Source organism: Crotalus tigris, unplaced genomic scaffold, assembly GCF_016545835.1.
Source record: "Crotalus tigris isolate CLP2741 ecotype Arizona unplaced genomic scaffold, ASM1654583v1 scf7180000023764.170092, whole genome shotgun sequence".
Lineage (NCBI taxonomy): Eukaryota > Metazoa > Chordata > Lepidosauria > Squamata > Viperidae > Crotalus > Crotalus tigris.
In genome coordinates this window covers 54,502-73,237 of record NW_024100169.1, presented here as the reverse complement: position 1 = coordinate 73,237, position 18,736 = coordinate 54,502, and the positions used below count along the sequence as shown (strand labels likewise).

Here is an 18,736-nt window from a genome sequence, read left to right as displayed (position 1 = left end):
GAGAAAAAAAGGACTAATTCTGAACAAATTTAACAAACTGAAAGAAGCTCCATTTGGAATTGGAGTAATAAGCTTAATAAATAAATATAAACAAAAAGATTTCACATTTGTTTCTTTATTAGCTGCTCCTTTCTGTTCAAATCAGGCCTCAGAACAATAACATAGCATTTGGGGGAAAAAATGCAGCCCAGTAATCCAACTGCAGATGTCAAAATTGAGAAGACCTCCACAGCTACCATGTATTTTCCCTTGCTGCTCAGATAGGTGGGAACAAAGGAAATCCAGACACTACAAAAGACCAACATACTAAAGGTGATAAATTTAGCTTCATTAAAGCTATCAGGTAACTTCCTGGCTAGGAAGGCTACCGTGAAGCTGATGGCCGCCAAGAACCCCATAAAGCCAAGGACAGTGTAAAACATGATGGCTGAACCTTCATTACATTCCAGGATAATTTCTTCAACCATAGAATGCATGTCTGAATCTGGGAATGGGGGAGAAATTGCCAGCCACACACTACAAATAGTGACTTGTATCAGGGAGCAAAACAGGACAATAGTGCTGGCCAGCCTTTTTCCTACCCATTTCCTCATTTTGGAGCCTGGTTTGATGGCCATGAAAGCAAGGACCACTATGGTTGTTTTACCCAATATACAAGAAAGGGCTATAGAGAATATGATGCCAAAAGAAGTTTGTCTCAGGAGACATTTTACTTGATTAGGTTGTCCAAAGAAAAGCAAAGTGCAAAGGAAAGAGAGGAAGAGAGCAATGAGAAGAGTATAGGTGAGGTTCTGGTTATTGGCTTTTACAATGGGAGTGTCCTGATTTTTAATGAAGATCCCCAGTACCACAGCTGAGATGAAAGAAAAAAAGAAAGCAGCACTAGTCAAGGTGATTCCTAAGGGTTCTTTGTAAGACAAGAAGGTTGTATGTTTTTGAATGCACAGATCCTGGTTCTTGTTAGGATAGCTTTCTTTAGGACATGGGATACAGTCATCTAAATCTGGAAGAGAAATAGAGTTGTCAAGCATTCAAAGTTAGATGAGCCATCCCCAAATTTCAGAAATATAATATTTGAATGCTTGGAATTTCCAGGTAGTCATCACAAAAGATGACAATTTGAAATTTAACTTATCTAGAAAGTTATAAGCAAGAAAATCTTTAAATCCAATTTGTCTGAGAACAGATCCTTTGAAAGCAGATTACTCCTTCAGATATAATTTCATTCTATTTATATATTTGAAATGGGATTGTGCCTTAAATTTACTCTATTGCTTTAGGGGAAACACACCGTGATAGTACAATATAGCAACAATGTTTATAAGAATATTAAAGAACATTTTTTCAAAAGTTTTGCTTTTGATGCATTTGGTGGAATTTGGTGAATATCATAGACCCCTTCAAAAAACACAAATATAATTTCAGGATGAGTATATGATGTAGGAATCTTGAGAAATGTGAAATTAGCTTTTAATGACTATAATGTATTTAATTCCATAAAGTTTGCACATGTTGCATTAATTTAACAGAGGCAGCTCTTTTGCTGCAGATTTTTATTTATACTCATTGTCCAGTGCATCTCACTGCAGTGTCCCAAAATCATCAACCAATATTGTTGGATTTCAGTAGCCCTAATACTGTTTTTCCATTGTGGTAATGTCCATTTTTGGTAAAGAAGTTGGAGTGTGAATGTAGAATATGAATCTTCAGTGACATGTTGCACTTTGTGGTGTTGTGTACTGTAAGAAGTTTGTCAACCAGCTGAATGTAGTTTTTATGCTCTATTGTTACCAAGAATAATTCTCAATGAGATCCTTGAAAGCTTTCTTGGGGATTCTATGGCCCAAGTAACATATCTTCGAACTGCTTGTGATTGATGATGTAAAATCATGGCATTTGCCAAATTATACATAGTGACCTGAGAGATAGATGATAGATAGATAGATAGATAGATAGATAGATAGATATCAAATTTTATCGACCCTGCCCGATAAACCAAACAGAAAAAAACAACTAGGTGAGCTAATTCTACATTGTAACAAGACTATGTTAAAAAAATGATGCAAGTCCAAAAGTACAAAACTTTTTTCTGCCACTTTCAACTCGTCCATTAAGGCAGATCCTTTTTAGGTTTTCTGTCTTTTAAATCACTGGGGGCAGCATCTCTTCCACTCTTTCCCCAAGGGCATTGCCAAATTCCATTACAAAACTCCTTGCATGGCATCTCTTACCTGTCTGGTTGGCAATTTTCCCCTTGGGGCACCGAAGGCATTTGTAACAGCAAAATGGCTTCCCTTCTATTTTGACTTTGCTGTAACCAAAGGAGCAATGAGCATTACACAAAGAAAGAGGTTGTTTCTATTGATAAATGAAAGTGGAATGCATTTAGAATTTAAACAATTTCACTCTAGAAACTATCAACTTTGATGTATATTTTCTTTCTTTTTTAATCAGAGTTATGAAATTCTATGCTAACATGCAAGGTTTATCTTATTCTTTAAAATATCGTCCTGGCATAATGAGTCATATAAATGAAAAATCTCTTATTCATGTGATAGATCTCAAATATAAGGCCTAATATTTGATAGGCAGAGATACATTGAGAGTTAGTTTTTCTTCTACAAATTCCTTTTCAAGAATATAGTTTTGCTTGTGCTTGATTCATTAATTTGCTCAGCTGTTCAAAGATGCATGAGTACTGAACCATCCCTTGAAAAATTAATAATAGATACCTGGTTAAAAAGATTGGGCCAAACAATTTTATCTGCTGACAGAGAGAAAGAATTTTCTAGTTGAGATGATGGATTTACTTTTCCAACTTTCATCCTAAGAAAGGATTGATTTGAGTAAATGACCCAGTTGACAATGTCAAAGCCAGTTGCAACCTTCCCATTCTGGTCAAAGAAAATGTTTTCTCCAGCATTGTTGTTAAATGAGACTTTTCTCAGATAGTGATGAAGCTCAAGAGAAGAACACAACAGTAATTAATAAAGATATGGAAGAATGGCAAAAAACATACAGCAATATGATTTTAAAAGAAATTGTTTGCTCCTTACTTAAAATAGGATTAATTTGTCACTTTCATTAACAGCATCCAAAACAGTCATGAAAAGGGATAGAGCAACTATAAGGGTGCCTAACATTTTTACACCTGCCACTATTTCCAACGGCAATATCTATTCTATCTCCTTCCTTATCATTGTCTTCTCCCTGTGTTGTCATTTTTATTCTCGGTGCCTAAGGCCATCACATCTGATGTGTTCTTCACTGTCATAGTTATGTATCCTTCTTTAAAGCACAAAGCTTTCAAGATTCTGTGCTATATGTTGAGAGAGAAAGTGGATGCTGCTTTTTTTTCTTATAAATGCTTCTTTTGAGGTATATAAAGGCATTTTCAGACACAGTCTGGAATCCTGTTTCACATTTTCAGTATGACAATTTTAATACAGTGATTTTTAAAATCTGTATTAACCTTAATTAGATCGTATCATAGAAAACCATGCTATTCAAATCTGACAGATTGTGCACTTCCAATTCTAAGGTTCCTTTATTTCTGAAGATATTGTTGTGCTATCTATTTATAATAATAGTAGTAGTGGTGGTAATAGTAATTTGTCAGTCCCATGAACCTATCCAGATTAGTCATCAAAATAGTCTAACAGCCCTCTTTTCATGGCTATCTCCTAAAAGTAGATGCCACCACCACGTTTTATTAGTATCATTTGGCAACCACATCAACTTCTTCTAGCTTCTTCTTCATCATCATCATCATGTCCTCATTGTTGTAATGTTCATTCTCAGTGCCTAAAGCCACCAGCATTCTCTGTCATAATTATGCAACCATCTTTAAAGCACCAAATTCTCCACTATATGTGTTCAAAGAAAAAGTGAATATATATTTCTCCAGGGGAAAAAGAGCTTCTCCTACCATCCCATCACCAAGAAATATTAGCAATATCACTAGTGGGAAAACTTCATGGAAAATATTTCCTTTTAGGGCTTTTACTTTACAGTTTAATTAACAAATGACATGGAGGAGGTGACACAATAGTTGCACATTCAGTTTGATCATCAGATGATTAACATTGTTGCAGATCAGAACTGGTACCATTTCTTGTTTGCAAAAATACTTTAATTAACTGATCAAAGTAATTTGTTATTCTAAATTAAGAATATATTCTTAATATTTTATATTAAGAATATAAAATATTAACAATATAGAAAGTCTACATAAAATATGATAAAAATTAATCCAAATATCTGGAACATAAAGAAACAATGTGGGAAAATCATCCATTTGGTGTAGGAAGGGGTATGGACATTCTGATCCATCTCTTATATTTAAATAAGTTTCAGCATTCATCATGAGCATTTGTAGATATGGAAGCAAAATAATCTGCTAGAGCAATAAATGTAGGAGCTTACTTGCCACACCTGATGATGAAAAAGCTTCTGTTTCCCTCTAGTATCTATGGCTCTGTGTTTGGAGTGGGATGTAATCATGGCTTGGAGAGCATGTGCCACAGCATAGACTGCATTGTAGATACTGTAGCTTTGCCCAGTCATGCTCAGTTCAAAAACAGAATCTGAAATTGTCTCCAGCTTCTCTTCCCCAGTACATCTTTTCTCTGGCTTCAAAGTGGAATTTGAGAAGGAACATCCAAATATTTGCTCCCAAAAGACCCCTGAAAGACTGTCTTCCTTTTCTGGAACACCATTTGTCATCTGAGCACATGATTTGAATCCTAATATTTTTTTTGAAGAAACTGAGAAAGAAAGAGCACCATGGATGAAGTCTATACTGCTGTCTCTTTGAAACGGAACTGAAGTATATTCCATCTGGGCTGAAAAAATCCAAACTTTGTCTTTTCTCTCTACTGTTGTGTCAAAATATTCTGAAACAGAGATCATTCTGAAAAGAACTATAACCTGGTTTTCACAATATACAATCACAACACTAGAAATACTTGTCATAATGACATTGTACATTTGAAGACAATTATCAATTTTTTCTCCCAAATCACTTGAAAAAGCTTCTAGCAGAATCTCTTCAGTATAATCAAAGCAGATTCCCTTTTCAGAAAACATGGAAAGCACTTCTCGCAGAAATCTTTGACCAATCTCATTTTCTTGACAAATAAGCCCAATCCAGGACCACTTAAAATACAGCAGCAGCTGGAGGATCCCCATAATTTGAAGTTGTTCATTTGGGAACATTTGATGATAAAAAGCTGTTTGAATCATATTGTTGATCACTGGAGCAGAGCCATATGTGAGCTAAGGATAAAAAGGAAACAGAAAAGAGAATGTATTCATACAAATTGGTAATGATATGAGAGCAATCTTGGGAGACAGAAGTAAGTGATGTAGACTAGACAGCTCATATGCAAATGTTATCTCAGTCTACAGGAGAAGAGGAGCCATAGGAAGACTTTTAGAAGGGATATTCATTGTTCTGCTTCTTCTCGAGAGTACATTGAAGGGTGAATATCAATCTTACAGGTCTGTAAGTAACGTTCCTCTCCTCTCCCTTTACCTTCTTAGAAAGTAGGGAAAGTCTTTGTGAAATGTTTTCCACACCCCTTTTCTTTCTATGGGCTGAGATACCTTTTACATAATGTTTGTCTTTTTTGTGGTTCTTCCTTTTGACTTCTGAGATCACTTGCACATACCATTTTAATATTTTTTATAATTTTTCAGTGATAAGCCTGACTAACTCTTATTGATTTTCATGGGTTTCTCATATTCAACAAGGGTCTTTCTTTAAGTTCTGTGACGTAAATGATACTGCACAGCCACAGATTTTGTAATAATGCCAAGAAACTCATCATATTAAAAAGATAACGTTCTTCTAAAAGTACAAGTTCAAGAATAGAAATTTGATAACAAGTATCATTATTATGAGGGATGAGTATCAACTGGATATGATAAACTTTCATTTGTGGAGACATAGAGCATAGCATTAGAAGGAAACTTGGCCATGTTTTCAGCAGAAATCCTCATACTATCCCTGACAGGTAATCTTACTGGCTTTTCTTGAAAATCTCCAGTGATAGAACCCCCATAATTCCATAAGGCAGAGTATATCATGGCTTAAGAGTTCTCTAGGAAATATTTCAAATTGAAAGAAAATTTTCTAAATGCTAAGAGGTTTCTTCTCATTTCCTTTTTTTTACATAGATACAATATGGGTTTTTTTTCTGAAACTCTTGCAAACTTTTCAGTAAATTAGGACTGAATACATGTAAGTGTTGTCCAGGCAGATTTTAGTTATCTTCTAATTGCCACTTCTTACAACCTTCCTCCCCCAAAATGTCATTAAAGAGGAGATCAAATATCAATAGGAGTTATATTTTTTCTTGAGCAGGTCTTACCTGTGGAATCTTATATATGCTCAGGATGTCAGCCATAACCTGAGAGATATGAGAGTTGGGTCCAGCAATAACACAAACTGAATTTTGATGGATGCTGCATTTATAGTTGGGAACAAATTTGTCATGTGAAGAAAGAAGCTCCATAGAAGCAAGGTAGGTCCATGTTGCCATGAAATAGCTGTTAAATATCCCAAAGCCCAGAGTGATGTTTGGCAAGATCTGAGGATTTTTGTTGATCTCAATTACAGCAAAGATTAAGGACAAGATATGCTGATACGTCTGTAGAAACATACTTTAAGGGAGAGTAATGCCTCTGTCACAATATTTGCATTTCAACACAGAGAAGATTTAAAAATAAAGTATAAGTTTCCACCTCAAAGAAAAATAGTGTATAGAAAATCCTTAACAGAATAACAGAGTTGGAAGGGACCTTGGAGTTGTAGATTGGATCTCTTCTCACTATTTCATAATTTCAATGCAGAATTAGATATTTGGAAGATAACCTCTTTATAGTATTTTATAATTCCATATTTCCACCTCATTTTGAAAGGTTTAATGTTATAAATTGAACCATGTTAGACATGGCAATATCTAAAACATGGAGTGGGGGAATGAATATCCAGCTCCTAAGATTTCCTCTCTTTGTTGTCAAGAGGATTTGACTACGGAAAAAGCTGATGGTTTGTGGATATGCTATGCAGGAACTGGTATATCATGCTGGTTTAGGACAGATATCTACCTCTTTATTTTTATCTCATTTTGAAAGATGAAGTACTCTATATCGAACCGTGTTGAAAGTGTCAGTGTCCAAAATCTAGAAATGAAACATATTCAGCTCCTAACGAAGGAAGGAAGGAGGAAAGGAGGGAGGGAGGGAGGGGGGAAGGGAGAGAGGGAGGGAGGGAAGAGGGAAGAAAGGAAGGAAAGAAAGGAAGGAAGAAAGAAAGAAAGACAGACAAAGAAACAAAGAAAGAAAGAAAGAAAGAAAGAAAGAAAGAAAGAAAGAAAGAAAGAAAGAGGGAGGGCGGGAGGGAGGGAGGGAGGGAGGGAGGGAAGGAGGGTGATGTCATGGGTATTTGATAAGAGAAAAATAATTACATAGATGAGTTCGACTGCAAAATTATCAAGGGAAAATGTAGTGGAAAATGCAACATTCTTTCTATATTTTAAGTAAAAGGCAAACTGTTGTGTTTCTGTGTTAATGCTTTTCATGAGTTGAAAAGGATCCTGCCTCTCTCAGAGATGCTTTCTCAAAAGGCAACTGGACTTTCTTCCTTTCTTTTTCCTTGAAGACATTTTGCTTCTCATCCAAAAAGCTTCATCAGTTCTGACAGGATGGTGGGGCAGATGAAAGGAGAGATGGAAAGCCTTCTGTATCCCTACCAACCTGCCAGAATCTATGAAGTTTATTGGATGAGAAGTGAAACATCTTCAAGGAAAAACAAAGTAAAAATTCCAGCTTCTCTTTTAAAAGCATTTTTGAGACAACCATGACCTGGATGACTGAGAATCTCCATAGACTGAGAGTGCCTCTCACATTTCTTTCCATGATTCTCCTTCTCTCCCCCCCCCACAATCAAATTCCCTTCTAGAACAAATAATCTCATGCAGTAATGAATCTATCTTTGACATATCTAAAGCTGGAGTTTTGGCTGCAAAATTTTGGTCATATTCACTATTATTTTTTTCACAGCAATTATCTTACTTCTCAGTCACTGCTAAAACAATTCCCTTTCTTTTCCTGATCTTTCCTTAAAGATTTCTTCTGTACCATTCTATACCATTCTCTAGCAACATTCCTCAATTCCACCCCCAGAAAAAATCCTCTCTCAGGACTTTAATCTGTGTATCTGAGGAAATGGGATATAGACTGGAAAGTATATGGGATAATAACATCCTTAGACTTTATGTTACCATAAATCAGACTAGAATCTGTTCTCAGTTGAAAACAAGTTGGTTGGGCAATTGTTATATCTGTTTCTATTCTTCACTGATGAATTCCAATTAGATTGAATCAGTAAAGAAAAAATAATTGATTAATTATACAATCAGACTTGAAGCTAGTATAGTTAAGAAAAATAGTTACATACATCGGATCATCAAGAAGTTCTTCAGATGGAATTCTTTTGAAGGTGATCAGGTTAGACATCATATAAATTAGAGAAATAATGCCACCAATGTTAAGATCAACTGAATGATAAAATTTGTATTTAATACTACGGTCATTGATGGCACATTTAGCATCAGGGCACACGACCTGCGGAAGCCATATTGTCACCCACAGCATGAAGGGTAGCATAGCAAATCAGAGATGTGCTTTGCCCAAATGATCATTGATGTGGCTTGTGAATACAGGGCATCCAACAATTTTGCTATTTATCTTAGATGATATGAATGCAGAAATGCATTGGAAAAACAGGCACAAACAGCATTGCTCATCAAACCTCATATTTGAATACAATCAAAAACAAGGCATATAAAAAACATCAGGCATTCTTAGTTGGGTTACTGTTTTCCTCTGCTCCTTGGAACTCCCAAGAGCCTATTCCCAAGGAGTAGAATTAAACATGGTCAATTATGGGGGCACAACATCTCATACACTTTTGAACTTGCAGAGGAAAATAATTGTTCTCACCTCAGTGTAAATTGTATGTAGCTTTCTGTGGAGCAGCAAGAGAAAAACAGGTTCCAATTAAAGCAGATAATATCCAGAAAAGTAAATAAATAATATTAAGAATGAAAATGATATTTGTTTTTACAGATTTTTAGTGGTACACTGGCATGACAAAAAAAATCAGTTTTGCACTTGTAATAAGCTTCCATAATTAGAAAATAATATGTTAAGTCAAAAAGCTCCATCAGAAAGCATGTCAGAAAACATCCATGGCTTTACATCACCAAGAGTTCATTATTCTTCTCTGTCCAACAATCCCCTAAATATAATAAAATGGGTTCATTTTACAAAATGTTATGGTCAGTATTATTTGTTATGGTTGATTAATCAGTCTTGACTTGTGGTGCTTACAAGAGCAATCCCATGAATTTTTCTTGATGTTTTCAGAAATGGTTTGCTATTTTGTTCTTCTTAGGGCCAGGAAGAAATGACTGGCTCAAACCTATGCAGGTGGTGTTTATGTCAAACACATATTTATTTGTCATTTGGTTGTGACCCAGGGCCTGAGGCTATGAGAAACTGGATAATATGAAATGTAATGTTAAATGTAAGATTAAAGAACAGAAGGCTTGGTTGGCTGATTACTCTCTTTGTTGCAATTTTAACCCTGGGGTAATCTGATCCCCCTTTCAGGATCTGTGAGACTCTGAGTTGAGATTTCTTTTGGACTCCTGGTTATTGATAGTGTTGTGTCCTGAGCCTGATGAGGAAACTCAGCAGGCCCAGAATTGTTGCAAATGGTCCCATTGATTCTAAAAGCTGCCCGGGACCAGACAGAGCGACGCCAGCCTTGCGCACATGCACAAGGCACGAAGGAAGAAGAACTCTTATTGGTTCACTCTGTCCGGGTTTCAAGCCCTATAAAAAGGCCATATGATTGTTGCTGGCCATATGGACCCACACCTGCGAGCGTTGCTCATGTCGTTTAATGGCCAGCTTGTTTTCATGGATTCTAGTTCTAAGACGTTTGGTCGTCTCCCAATGTAATTGTAGTGACAATCCTTACATTTCACTCTATATATCCTTGAAGATCTTTCTTCATAGGGGAGTGGATCTTTTGGGCACATTATTTTGGCACAAAGGCTTTGATTTGGTTTATGGGCAATACTAATGTTATATGGCGCCAATATCCGTGCCATCGCCTCTGATACCCCATTGATGTATGGCAGAGTTGTCCATGTCATAGTGCCTGTGTGTTGCATTCTGCGAGGCTCATATGGTCTGCTGTACCATCTGATGAAATCAATTGGATAGCCATTTTGTCTGCAAACACGGTATAGATGATTCCTCTCCTCCACTTTTTCCCTATCCATGTTGCAATGAGTTTTCACACCCTTAAATAGCATTTTGATACAGCCTATTTTGTGTGACATGGGATGATTACTCCTGTAGTGTAAAATTCTGTCTGCATGCGTTGGTTTTCAGTGGACAGTTGTGTGGAGAGTGCCGTCAGGCTGACGGCTGACTAGGACATCTAAAAATGCAAGTGTGCCATTGATCTCTTCCTCCGCTGTAAAGCGAATGTCTGGGTAAACTGAATTTAAATCTCTCAGGAACTTGGCGCTATCTTGCTTTTTGATGACAGCAAAAGTGTCATCCACGTATCAAACCCAAAATTTGGGGCGATGCACGGACATCACTTCAGCTTCGAGCTGTTGCAGGACCACCACAATGACTCACAAAATTGGGGATCCCATTGGCGTGCCTTTCACCTGCTCGTAGATGGTGCCCTGGAATGTAAAATATGTTTTAAGGCACAGGTTCATGAGTTGGATGAGATCCTCGGTGCAGAGTGAGTCCTGATGTCGCCCTTCCTCTTTTCGCAGGCAGCTCCTTATTACTGCAATAGTAGGTCTTGCGGAATCGAGGTAAAGAGTGAGGTTACATCAAAAGATACTAAGACCTCATCCTCCTCCACTCTTAACGATTTTATCCTGCTCAGGAACTCTTCTGATGATTTCACTGTGGTTTCACTGTTCTCCACCAAATATCCAATCTGTTCGCTTAGCCATTTGGCCAAACCCAAAATCGGTGTGTCCCTAAACGACACAATTGGTCGCAATGGGACCCCTTCTTTATGGATTTTTGGAAGCCCATAAAACCTGGCTGTGGCTGAATCTCTAGGGCATATTAGCTTTAAGACATTGTCACTGATTTTGCCCTGTTTTTTAAATTTCTCTGCTAATTTGTTCAGCTGGTTTTTAAGAGTGGTCATCGGATCTTTCATGATTATACAGTAGGCGCTGGTATCATTTAGCAATTCATGAGTTTTACGGATGTATTCTGGCTTATCCATGATGACAGTTGCCCTGCCCTTGTCAGCCGGCAAGATGACGATGGTACTGTCATCTCGCAGTTGTTCCAAGGCTTCCTTCTCCGTGATGGATAGGACATGGCATTGTCTATGGCCCATAAGTAGCCCTGTGACACATTGTCTAATGGAGTTCTTGGCTTCATTGTTAGCTCTGATCCGCTGAATAGTAGGTTCTAAGGCTGCAACAAAATCGATGGACCGTGCATCCATTAAATTGTGACCCGTGTCACTTTGCAGTAGTCTAGTCTGTCCATAAGTCAGGGTTTTTGATGACAAATTGTGGACTAGTTTATTAGTGTGGCTGCAGTTATCCAATGCTCTCAAGATCTGCATCTTGCATCAGAATACCTCAGCTTTGTGTTGGCTTGCCCTCACTGAGGCATGGTGTATATGGTGGTTGAGGGATTGATAGTGTTGGCATGTTAATACATGGCGACAATACTCGTGGCATCTTCGGGCTCCTGTCAATAGGACTCCAATATGTCTATGATGGTCGTTAACTAGAGCACGCATTGTCCAGCGCTGAAACTGTTGGACTGTTGCCTGGCCCTCCATAGAATCCACTAATGGTTTCCTTTGCAGCGACTTGGGAGGCAATTCTCCTCGGATGCAGTCATGCAAAAAGGCTAACTTACGATAGTTGATCGTCATCTGCTCTGCAAGTCTTTCCCACTTCCTGGCTTGGAGCAAAACTGCTCGCTCATAATTGTCTCTAATTATACTAAAAATGCGAATCCCGGGTATATTCATGTTGAGAAAAGTAGTCGAACACTGGGATAAATAAAAACAACTGTTTGATAAACTTAGCTTTCATTGGCTAACTGCCAACATCATCAGAGTGGAATGCCAGAGGTTTGAAAGCCTGCTCATAAGACTGGCAGTTTAAGTGCTCTGCTCATAGAATGCATCACCGGTCTGCCCGCCCTAGTTGACCGTATTACTTCTAATAATCTTGCATCCGTCTATATATTTGTAAGTTCAGGGATCACCGCTTCTCTTATTGCCACTCTCTTTGCCCACTTCAAACGTATCTGGGTACACTTTGCTATAGGATGATCCCCCAGTGCATCCTGTCTTGTGGCCATCCCTTGTTGTGAGTGTGGCTCTCCGCTTCCCATCATTGACTCCTGTATGAATCGTACTGGGGATTTCTCCCCTTTGCCAGTCGTATTTCTTTGCTGTTACATGAGTTCTGGTATTGCATAGGCTGAACCTGTTGCACTCGTTGTGGATTGTTGCGTTGTTGTTCCCACTTTCTTAGTACCTGATAAGCAGGCAGTAACTCTATGTGGTGATTAATTGAATGTTCATCCAACACCCAAGCCTCCTTCAGTAACCGGCCACCCTTGTGCGATGGCCTCTGCCCTGGCAAGGTTGAACCTGTGATTGTTGCTGGCCATATGGTCACTATGTATGTATATATTTATATAAACTGGCCAAAACATTTGAGGAATTTACAGGAAATCTAGAAAGAGTAGCAGGAAATTTTCTAACTTTTTTCAATCTGGAATTCAAATACAAAAACTCAGTTTCAGCGAGTTTGGACTAGAAATTAGATTTTTCTGAAGACTGATCTTTTCTACATGATATAACAATTTTTGACACTGAATATTTGACATCAAGTTCAAATAACTCAAGGAAAATATATATATGACTCTTCCTGCTTTTTTAAAAAGAAAATGTTCTGTCTCTGAGATAAAGAATGAGGTTGTCTTTTTATGGAGTATGTTAGAGTTTTACAGCTTTCCAGCACAAAAATAAGCCCTCAAAATAAGCACACATTCAAGATGAGCAGGAGACATAGTTTATAATATAAACATAATACATATAGTTTCATTCAGTTCTGGGGAACATCAACAACTCTTAACTTGGAGATCAGAAAAAGACATGTCCAGACCTAAGGTAGATCACATGCCTCACACAGACAATACTGTGTCTTAACCAAAAACAGTTCTCATTGGCTGGTTTGTTGCTATGGCTATTCCAGTTCATAAAATTTCTTACACAGTGACAGAGTGTATATGTTGATGATGATCATTTGGGGTAGAAGGATCGATTGAGAACTAACTTTACCAAATAAAAAGCAGAATGAAGTTTGAACTAGAGACAGAAGGTTACTAAATAAATAAAACGGGAATTCAGTTTTCTTTCTTTATCAGCTTTCCATTTCTGTTCAGATTTGGCCTCAGAACAATAATATAGCATTTGGGAGAAAAGATGAAACTGAATAATCCATCTGCAGAAGCCAAAATGGAGAAGATCTCCACAGCCACAGTGTAATTTCCCTTGGTGCTCAGATAGGTAGGAATAAATTACAAAAGAGAAACATATTGAAGGTGATAAATTTGGCTTCATTAAAGCTATCAGGTAATTTCCTAGCTAGGAAGGTCACTATGAAGCTGATGGCTGCCAAGAACCCATAAAGCCAAGGACAATATAAACATGATGTCTGAGCCTTCATTACATTCCAGTACATTTTTTTCAATCATGGAATGCATGTCTGAATCTGGGAATGGGGGATAAATTACCAACCACACGCTACAAATTGTGACTTGTACTAGGGAGCAAGACAGGACAATAGTGGTGGCCAGCTTTTTCCCCACCCATTTCATGATTTTGGAGCCTGGCTTGGTCACTATGAAAGCAAGGACCACTATGGTTGTTTTGGTCACCACGCTACAAAAATGATGTTGATACTTTAGAAAGAGTACAGAGAAGAGCAACAAAGATCATTAAGGGACTGGAGGGTAAAACATATAAGGAAGAGTTGCTGGAATTGGGTATGTCTAGTTTAATGAAGAGAGGACAAAAGGTGACATGATGGCAGTGTTCCAATATCTCAGTGGCTGCCACAAAGAAGAGGGAGTCAAGATATTCTCCAAAGCACCTGAAGGAAGGACAAGAAGCAATGGATGGAAATTAATCAAGGAGAGAAGGAACTTAGAACTAATGAGAAATTTCCTGACAGTTAGAACAATTAATCAGTGGAACAACCTGCTTCCAGAAGCTGTGAATGCTCCAACACTGGAGGTTTTTAAGAAGAGACTGGACAGCCATTTCTCTGAATGGTATAGGATTTCCTTCCTGAGCAAGGGCTTGGACTAGATGATCTCTAAGATATCTCCCAAGTTTGTTTGTTTATTATTATTATTATTATTATTATTATTATTATTATTATTATTATTATTATTATTATTTAGTATAGGTTCTCCTGTTTGAGCAGAGGGCTGGACTATAACACCTCCAAGGTCCCTTCTATTCTATTCTATTCTATTCTATTCTATTCTATTCTATTCTATTCTATTCTATTCTATTCTATTCTATTCTATTCTATTCTTATTTTACTGACCTTGGGAGGATGGAAGGTTCAGTCACTCTTTTTTATATATAAAGATTTTTATTGAGTTTTATAAGGTTGGGGAAGGGATAGGACCAGGATAGGGATTAAGGTTCAGAGTGGGGTTAGGATCAGGACTGGAGTTGGGACAGGATTGGGAACAACATTGGGCATGCCTCCCCGAAGGTTCAATCACTCTTGAGCTGGTCAGGATAGAAATCCTGGCAGTGAGCAGTGAGTTAGCCTGAAATACTGTGCCACTACAACTCTTACTTATATCGTTCCAAATTCTCTATTTTATGTGTTATGAGAAAAGGCGTATACATCATTTCTCTTAATTTTTCCAAGGAGGGAGAGCTTCTCACACTATTCCTAAAACTCAGGAGTCCTTTTTTACTTCAATACATTTTAATCAATAAACTTAATTACATTAAGTTAAATTAAGTTGATTAATTACAATGTAATTAAACAATGCCAGGGAAGTGGCATATCCATTTTGATCACCAGATATTACAGTAGTTGTAAATTTACAAACCAGAACTAGTACCACTTATTTATAATATTGTAGAAAGACCATATAAATCATGAATATCAAACTAATAAAATAACTGTGTGACACATAAAGAAAAAATCTGGGAGAAATCAGCTATTGTCTCAGAAATAAATGTTCAACTTTAGGTTTAGCTCACAGAAATGTGTGTTCTGTGCAGGGTGTAATATAATCAGTTACAGGCATACGGTTGTATTTTGGAATTGGTGTGCTATGAATGTTTGGGACAGAAACATTGGGAAACCAGAAAGGAACATGTAGAGTGCTACAAGCTTATGAAGATGTATTAAAGTGGAAGAAATGCAGTGTTTTGCAGTTAACCCAATAATAATGAAGTATGTAAGAAATAGAATAGAATTGCTGAGCATATGAAACATAACTGAAAGGAGATAAAAGTTATATATCAACCATTTTGCCCTCCCTAAAATACATAGGTTAATTATTCAGTCCAACTTAGGATCTGATATAACTTTAAATTACAAGTACATACATGGGATCATCAAGATGTTCTTTAGATGGAATTCTTTTGAAGGTGATCAGGTTAGACATCATGTACATCAGAGAAATAATGCCACCAATGATGAGATCACCTGAATGGTAAGGCTTGTATTTAATAGTGGGATTGTTGATGGTGCATTTAGCATCGTGGAACATGACCTGAAGAAGTTATCACCCACAGTGTGAAGAGGAAGATTTGAAATCATAGATGTATGTTGCACATCTATGTTGATTGTTAATATTGCTTCTGAGTATAGGACAACCTAACATTTGGCTTCTTTCTCTTGGATAATCTGAGTGAAGAACTACAGCATATAAGAAAAACAAACTTACACACTGTTGCTCTTTATGCCTTGTATTTGAATATGTTTAGGAATAAGGAATGTTAATAACATCAGTCAGTCTTGGTTGGCTTCCTATTTTGCTCTGCTCTTTGATATTCCCTAGAGCTCAGAGGATAGAATTAAACATGGTCAGTTACGGCACACAACATCTTTTGCTTTTCTGATATAGCAGGAGAAAATAATAAGGTTGGAGTAAATGATTTGTCGCTTTCTGCATAGCAGCAACAAAAAAAGCAGATTGCAATAGGAGACAAAGGAAACCAAATAAATAATATATTGTGTGAAAAAGAACACATTTGTCAGGTTTGTATTTGTGTGATCGTATGACACAGAAGTCAGGTTTGCCCTTGAAGTAGGTTTTATCAATGAGGAAACAATGTTAAACCAAAAAGCTTCATTTGTCACAAAATATCCATGGCTTTAGATCACCAAGAGTTTGTTACTTTTCTCTAGCCATCAGTCTTTGAAATATCATTAAATGGCTTCAGTTTAGAAAATTTATAGTCAGTTTTGATGTTATGGTTGATTGACTCAACCGTGACTTGAGGTACTTGCAAGAACAAGTCCATGGATTTTCCTTGACACTTCCAAAAATGCTTGTTCTTATGGCCAAGAGAGAATGACTGGCTCAAAGGTATTCAGGTGACTTTTTTCTCAAATACATGTGTAGCTTGTGACCCAAGAGAGAATGCATGACATAAAAAACCTAAAATCAAGCCTAAGAAGATATGACGTGGTATTTATTCTCTCTGCTGCAAACTGAATCTTGAATGAGATTGCCCCAAAGATGCTTTTTCAGAGGCAACCGGACTTTCTTGTTTTTCTTTGAAGATGTTTTGCTTCTCATCCAAAAAGCTTCTTCAGCTCTGACTGGATGGTGGAGAATGGAAGGATTCCCTCTCTCAACAGAGGGGGAGGGATATGATATCATTTATCTACAGACTACAACACAGTTCTTTCAATAGTTCCAAGAAGGCTCCACATCCTTTTGCACCACTCAGGTGACCCTGATGACACAAATAAACCTCTGGATGGCCTCTACAACTCTCTAAAGAATGCAAATGATTAGCTGTGTGCAAGGAGTATAAATCCTTCCATTCCCCACCATCCAGTCAGATCTGAAGTAGCTTCTTGGATGAGAAGCAAAATTTCTTTAAAGAAAAGCAAGAAAGTGAAAAAGCATCTTTGGGACAGCTATGATCTGGATGACAGAGAATCTCCATAGACCTGAGTGACATTACATTTCTATTGAGGTTATGATTGTCTAAGTTGAGACTTCTCTTGGACTCCTGACTACTGAAGTTTTGTGTGCTTCTCTCAGATGGAGAACCTCAAGATTTGGAAGGTTAAATATATTTAACCTTCAGGTTATCAATATATTTTTCAGGTGCTCAATATATTTTTCAGAAACAATGTACAGGTAGTCCTCGAGGTAGGAGTGTAATGGAAACTGCCCATTCCACTCATAACTCGAAAACTCATTGAGTGAATCTCGTTGCTTTAATGAGATCACTCTCTTGCTTGTTAAAATGCATGCAGCTTGTGAAGTAAACATGAGGTATCTGAGGGTGGGGAAGGCCATGGAGTGCCTAGTGATGGAACACCCCCCAAGGCCCCCCCAATCCACTAAGACACCTCATGCTTCCTCCCCCCCTTCCTGCCATGCAGGACTCACCTGGAAAAAGTCTGTCTCCTCTCTGCCACGGTTCCTGCTGCTGGAGGAACTGGATCAAGTCTCCAGAGATTGGATTAATGGCCATGGAACAATTTTGTGCCCCATCTCCATGGCTTATCCTGGCTCTGAGGCCTGGAAAAGTCTCTGGAGTTGAGATCTATGCCTGCAGAATGATTTTGCACCCCACCCCGCATCCCGACCCAGCCTCTGGAGTCCAGATCAGGCCACTGAGGGGTTGCAAAATCACTCCATTGCCATGAGTCTGGACACCAGAGGCTTGGAAAAAGCCCCCAGAGCCCAGATTGGGCTGTTGAGGGGACCGCAAAATCATTCCGTGGCCATGGATCTGTTCTCCAGAGATTGAAAAAGGCCTCCAGAGCCCGGATAGGGCCACAGGAGTGTGTGGAATTTCTCTGCAACCATAGATCAGGGCTCTGGAGGTCTTTTCCAGACTTCCAGAGCCTGGATTGGGCCACTGGGGGGCCATTGTTCCGGGCTTGAAGGCTTGGAATCCAGGCTCCAGAGGCTTGGAAAAGGCCTCCCCAGCCCATATCGGCCATGGGTGTGTGTGTGTGTGTGTGTGTGTGTGTGTGTGTGTGTGTGTATGTGCAAAATCTCTTTGTGGCCATGGACCTGAGCTCTGGAGGCCTGAAAAAGAGCTCCAGAGCCAAGATCTAAAATAGATTTTGGACTTCCTGTGATCAAGCGGGGGTCCTCTCCTTGCTTGTTGCCCCTACATACCAGGGTTCCGCAGCGGAGCAAAACCGAACGCAGAAGACGGAGTTCACCTTCCAGTGTCTGTGGCGGCCGTGATGGGATAATGGGATAGTCCTTCCAAAAAAATGGCAATTAAATGGTCTCCCTTATTTCAAATAACATATTTATTATTAATTAGAGGATTAAAGGAGGAGTTGAAATAAGGGGAATTTTGGTCATTAGATTTAACGTATTTGGAAATTACTTGAAAATA

General features: G+C 38.1%; 1 protein-coding gene across 1 annotated transcript; it reads right to left on the bottom strand.

Moving 5' to 3' along the window:
• Positions 1-101: 101 nt before the first annotated feature.
• Positions 102-10,361, bottom strand: LOC120298177 (vomeronasal type-2 receptor 26-like). The gene is made up of 8 exons (XM_039321630.1): positions 9,952-10,361; positions 9,010-9,034; positions 8,465-8,631; positions 6,375-6,552; positions 4,426-5,277; positions 2,733-2,960; positions 2,232-2,358; positions 102-1,003 (listed from the first exon to the last, which is right to left on the bottom strand). The coding sequence occupies exons 1-8, from the start codon at positions 10,359-10,361 to the stop codon at positions 102-104; spliced, it is 2,889 nt and encodes a 962-aa protein (XP_039177564.1).
• Positions 10,362-18,736: the final 8,375 nt, after the last annotated feature.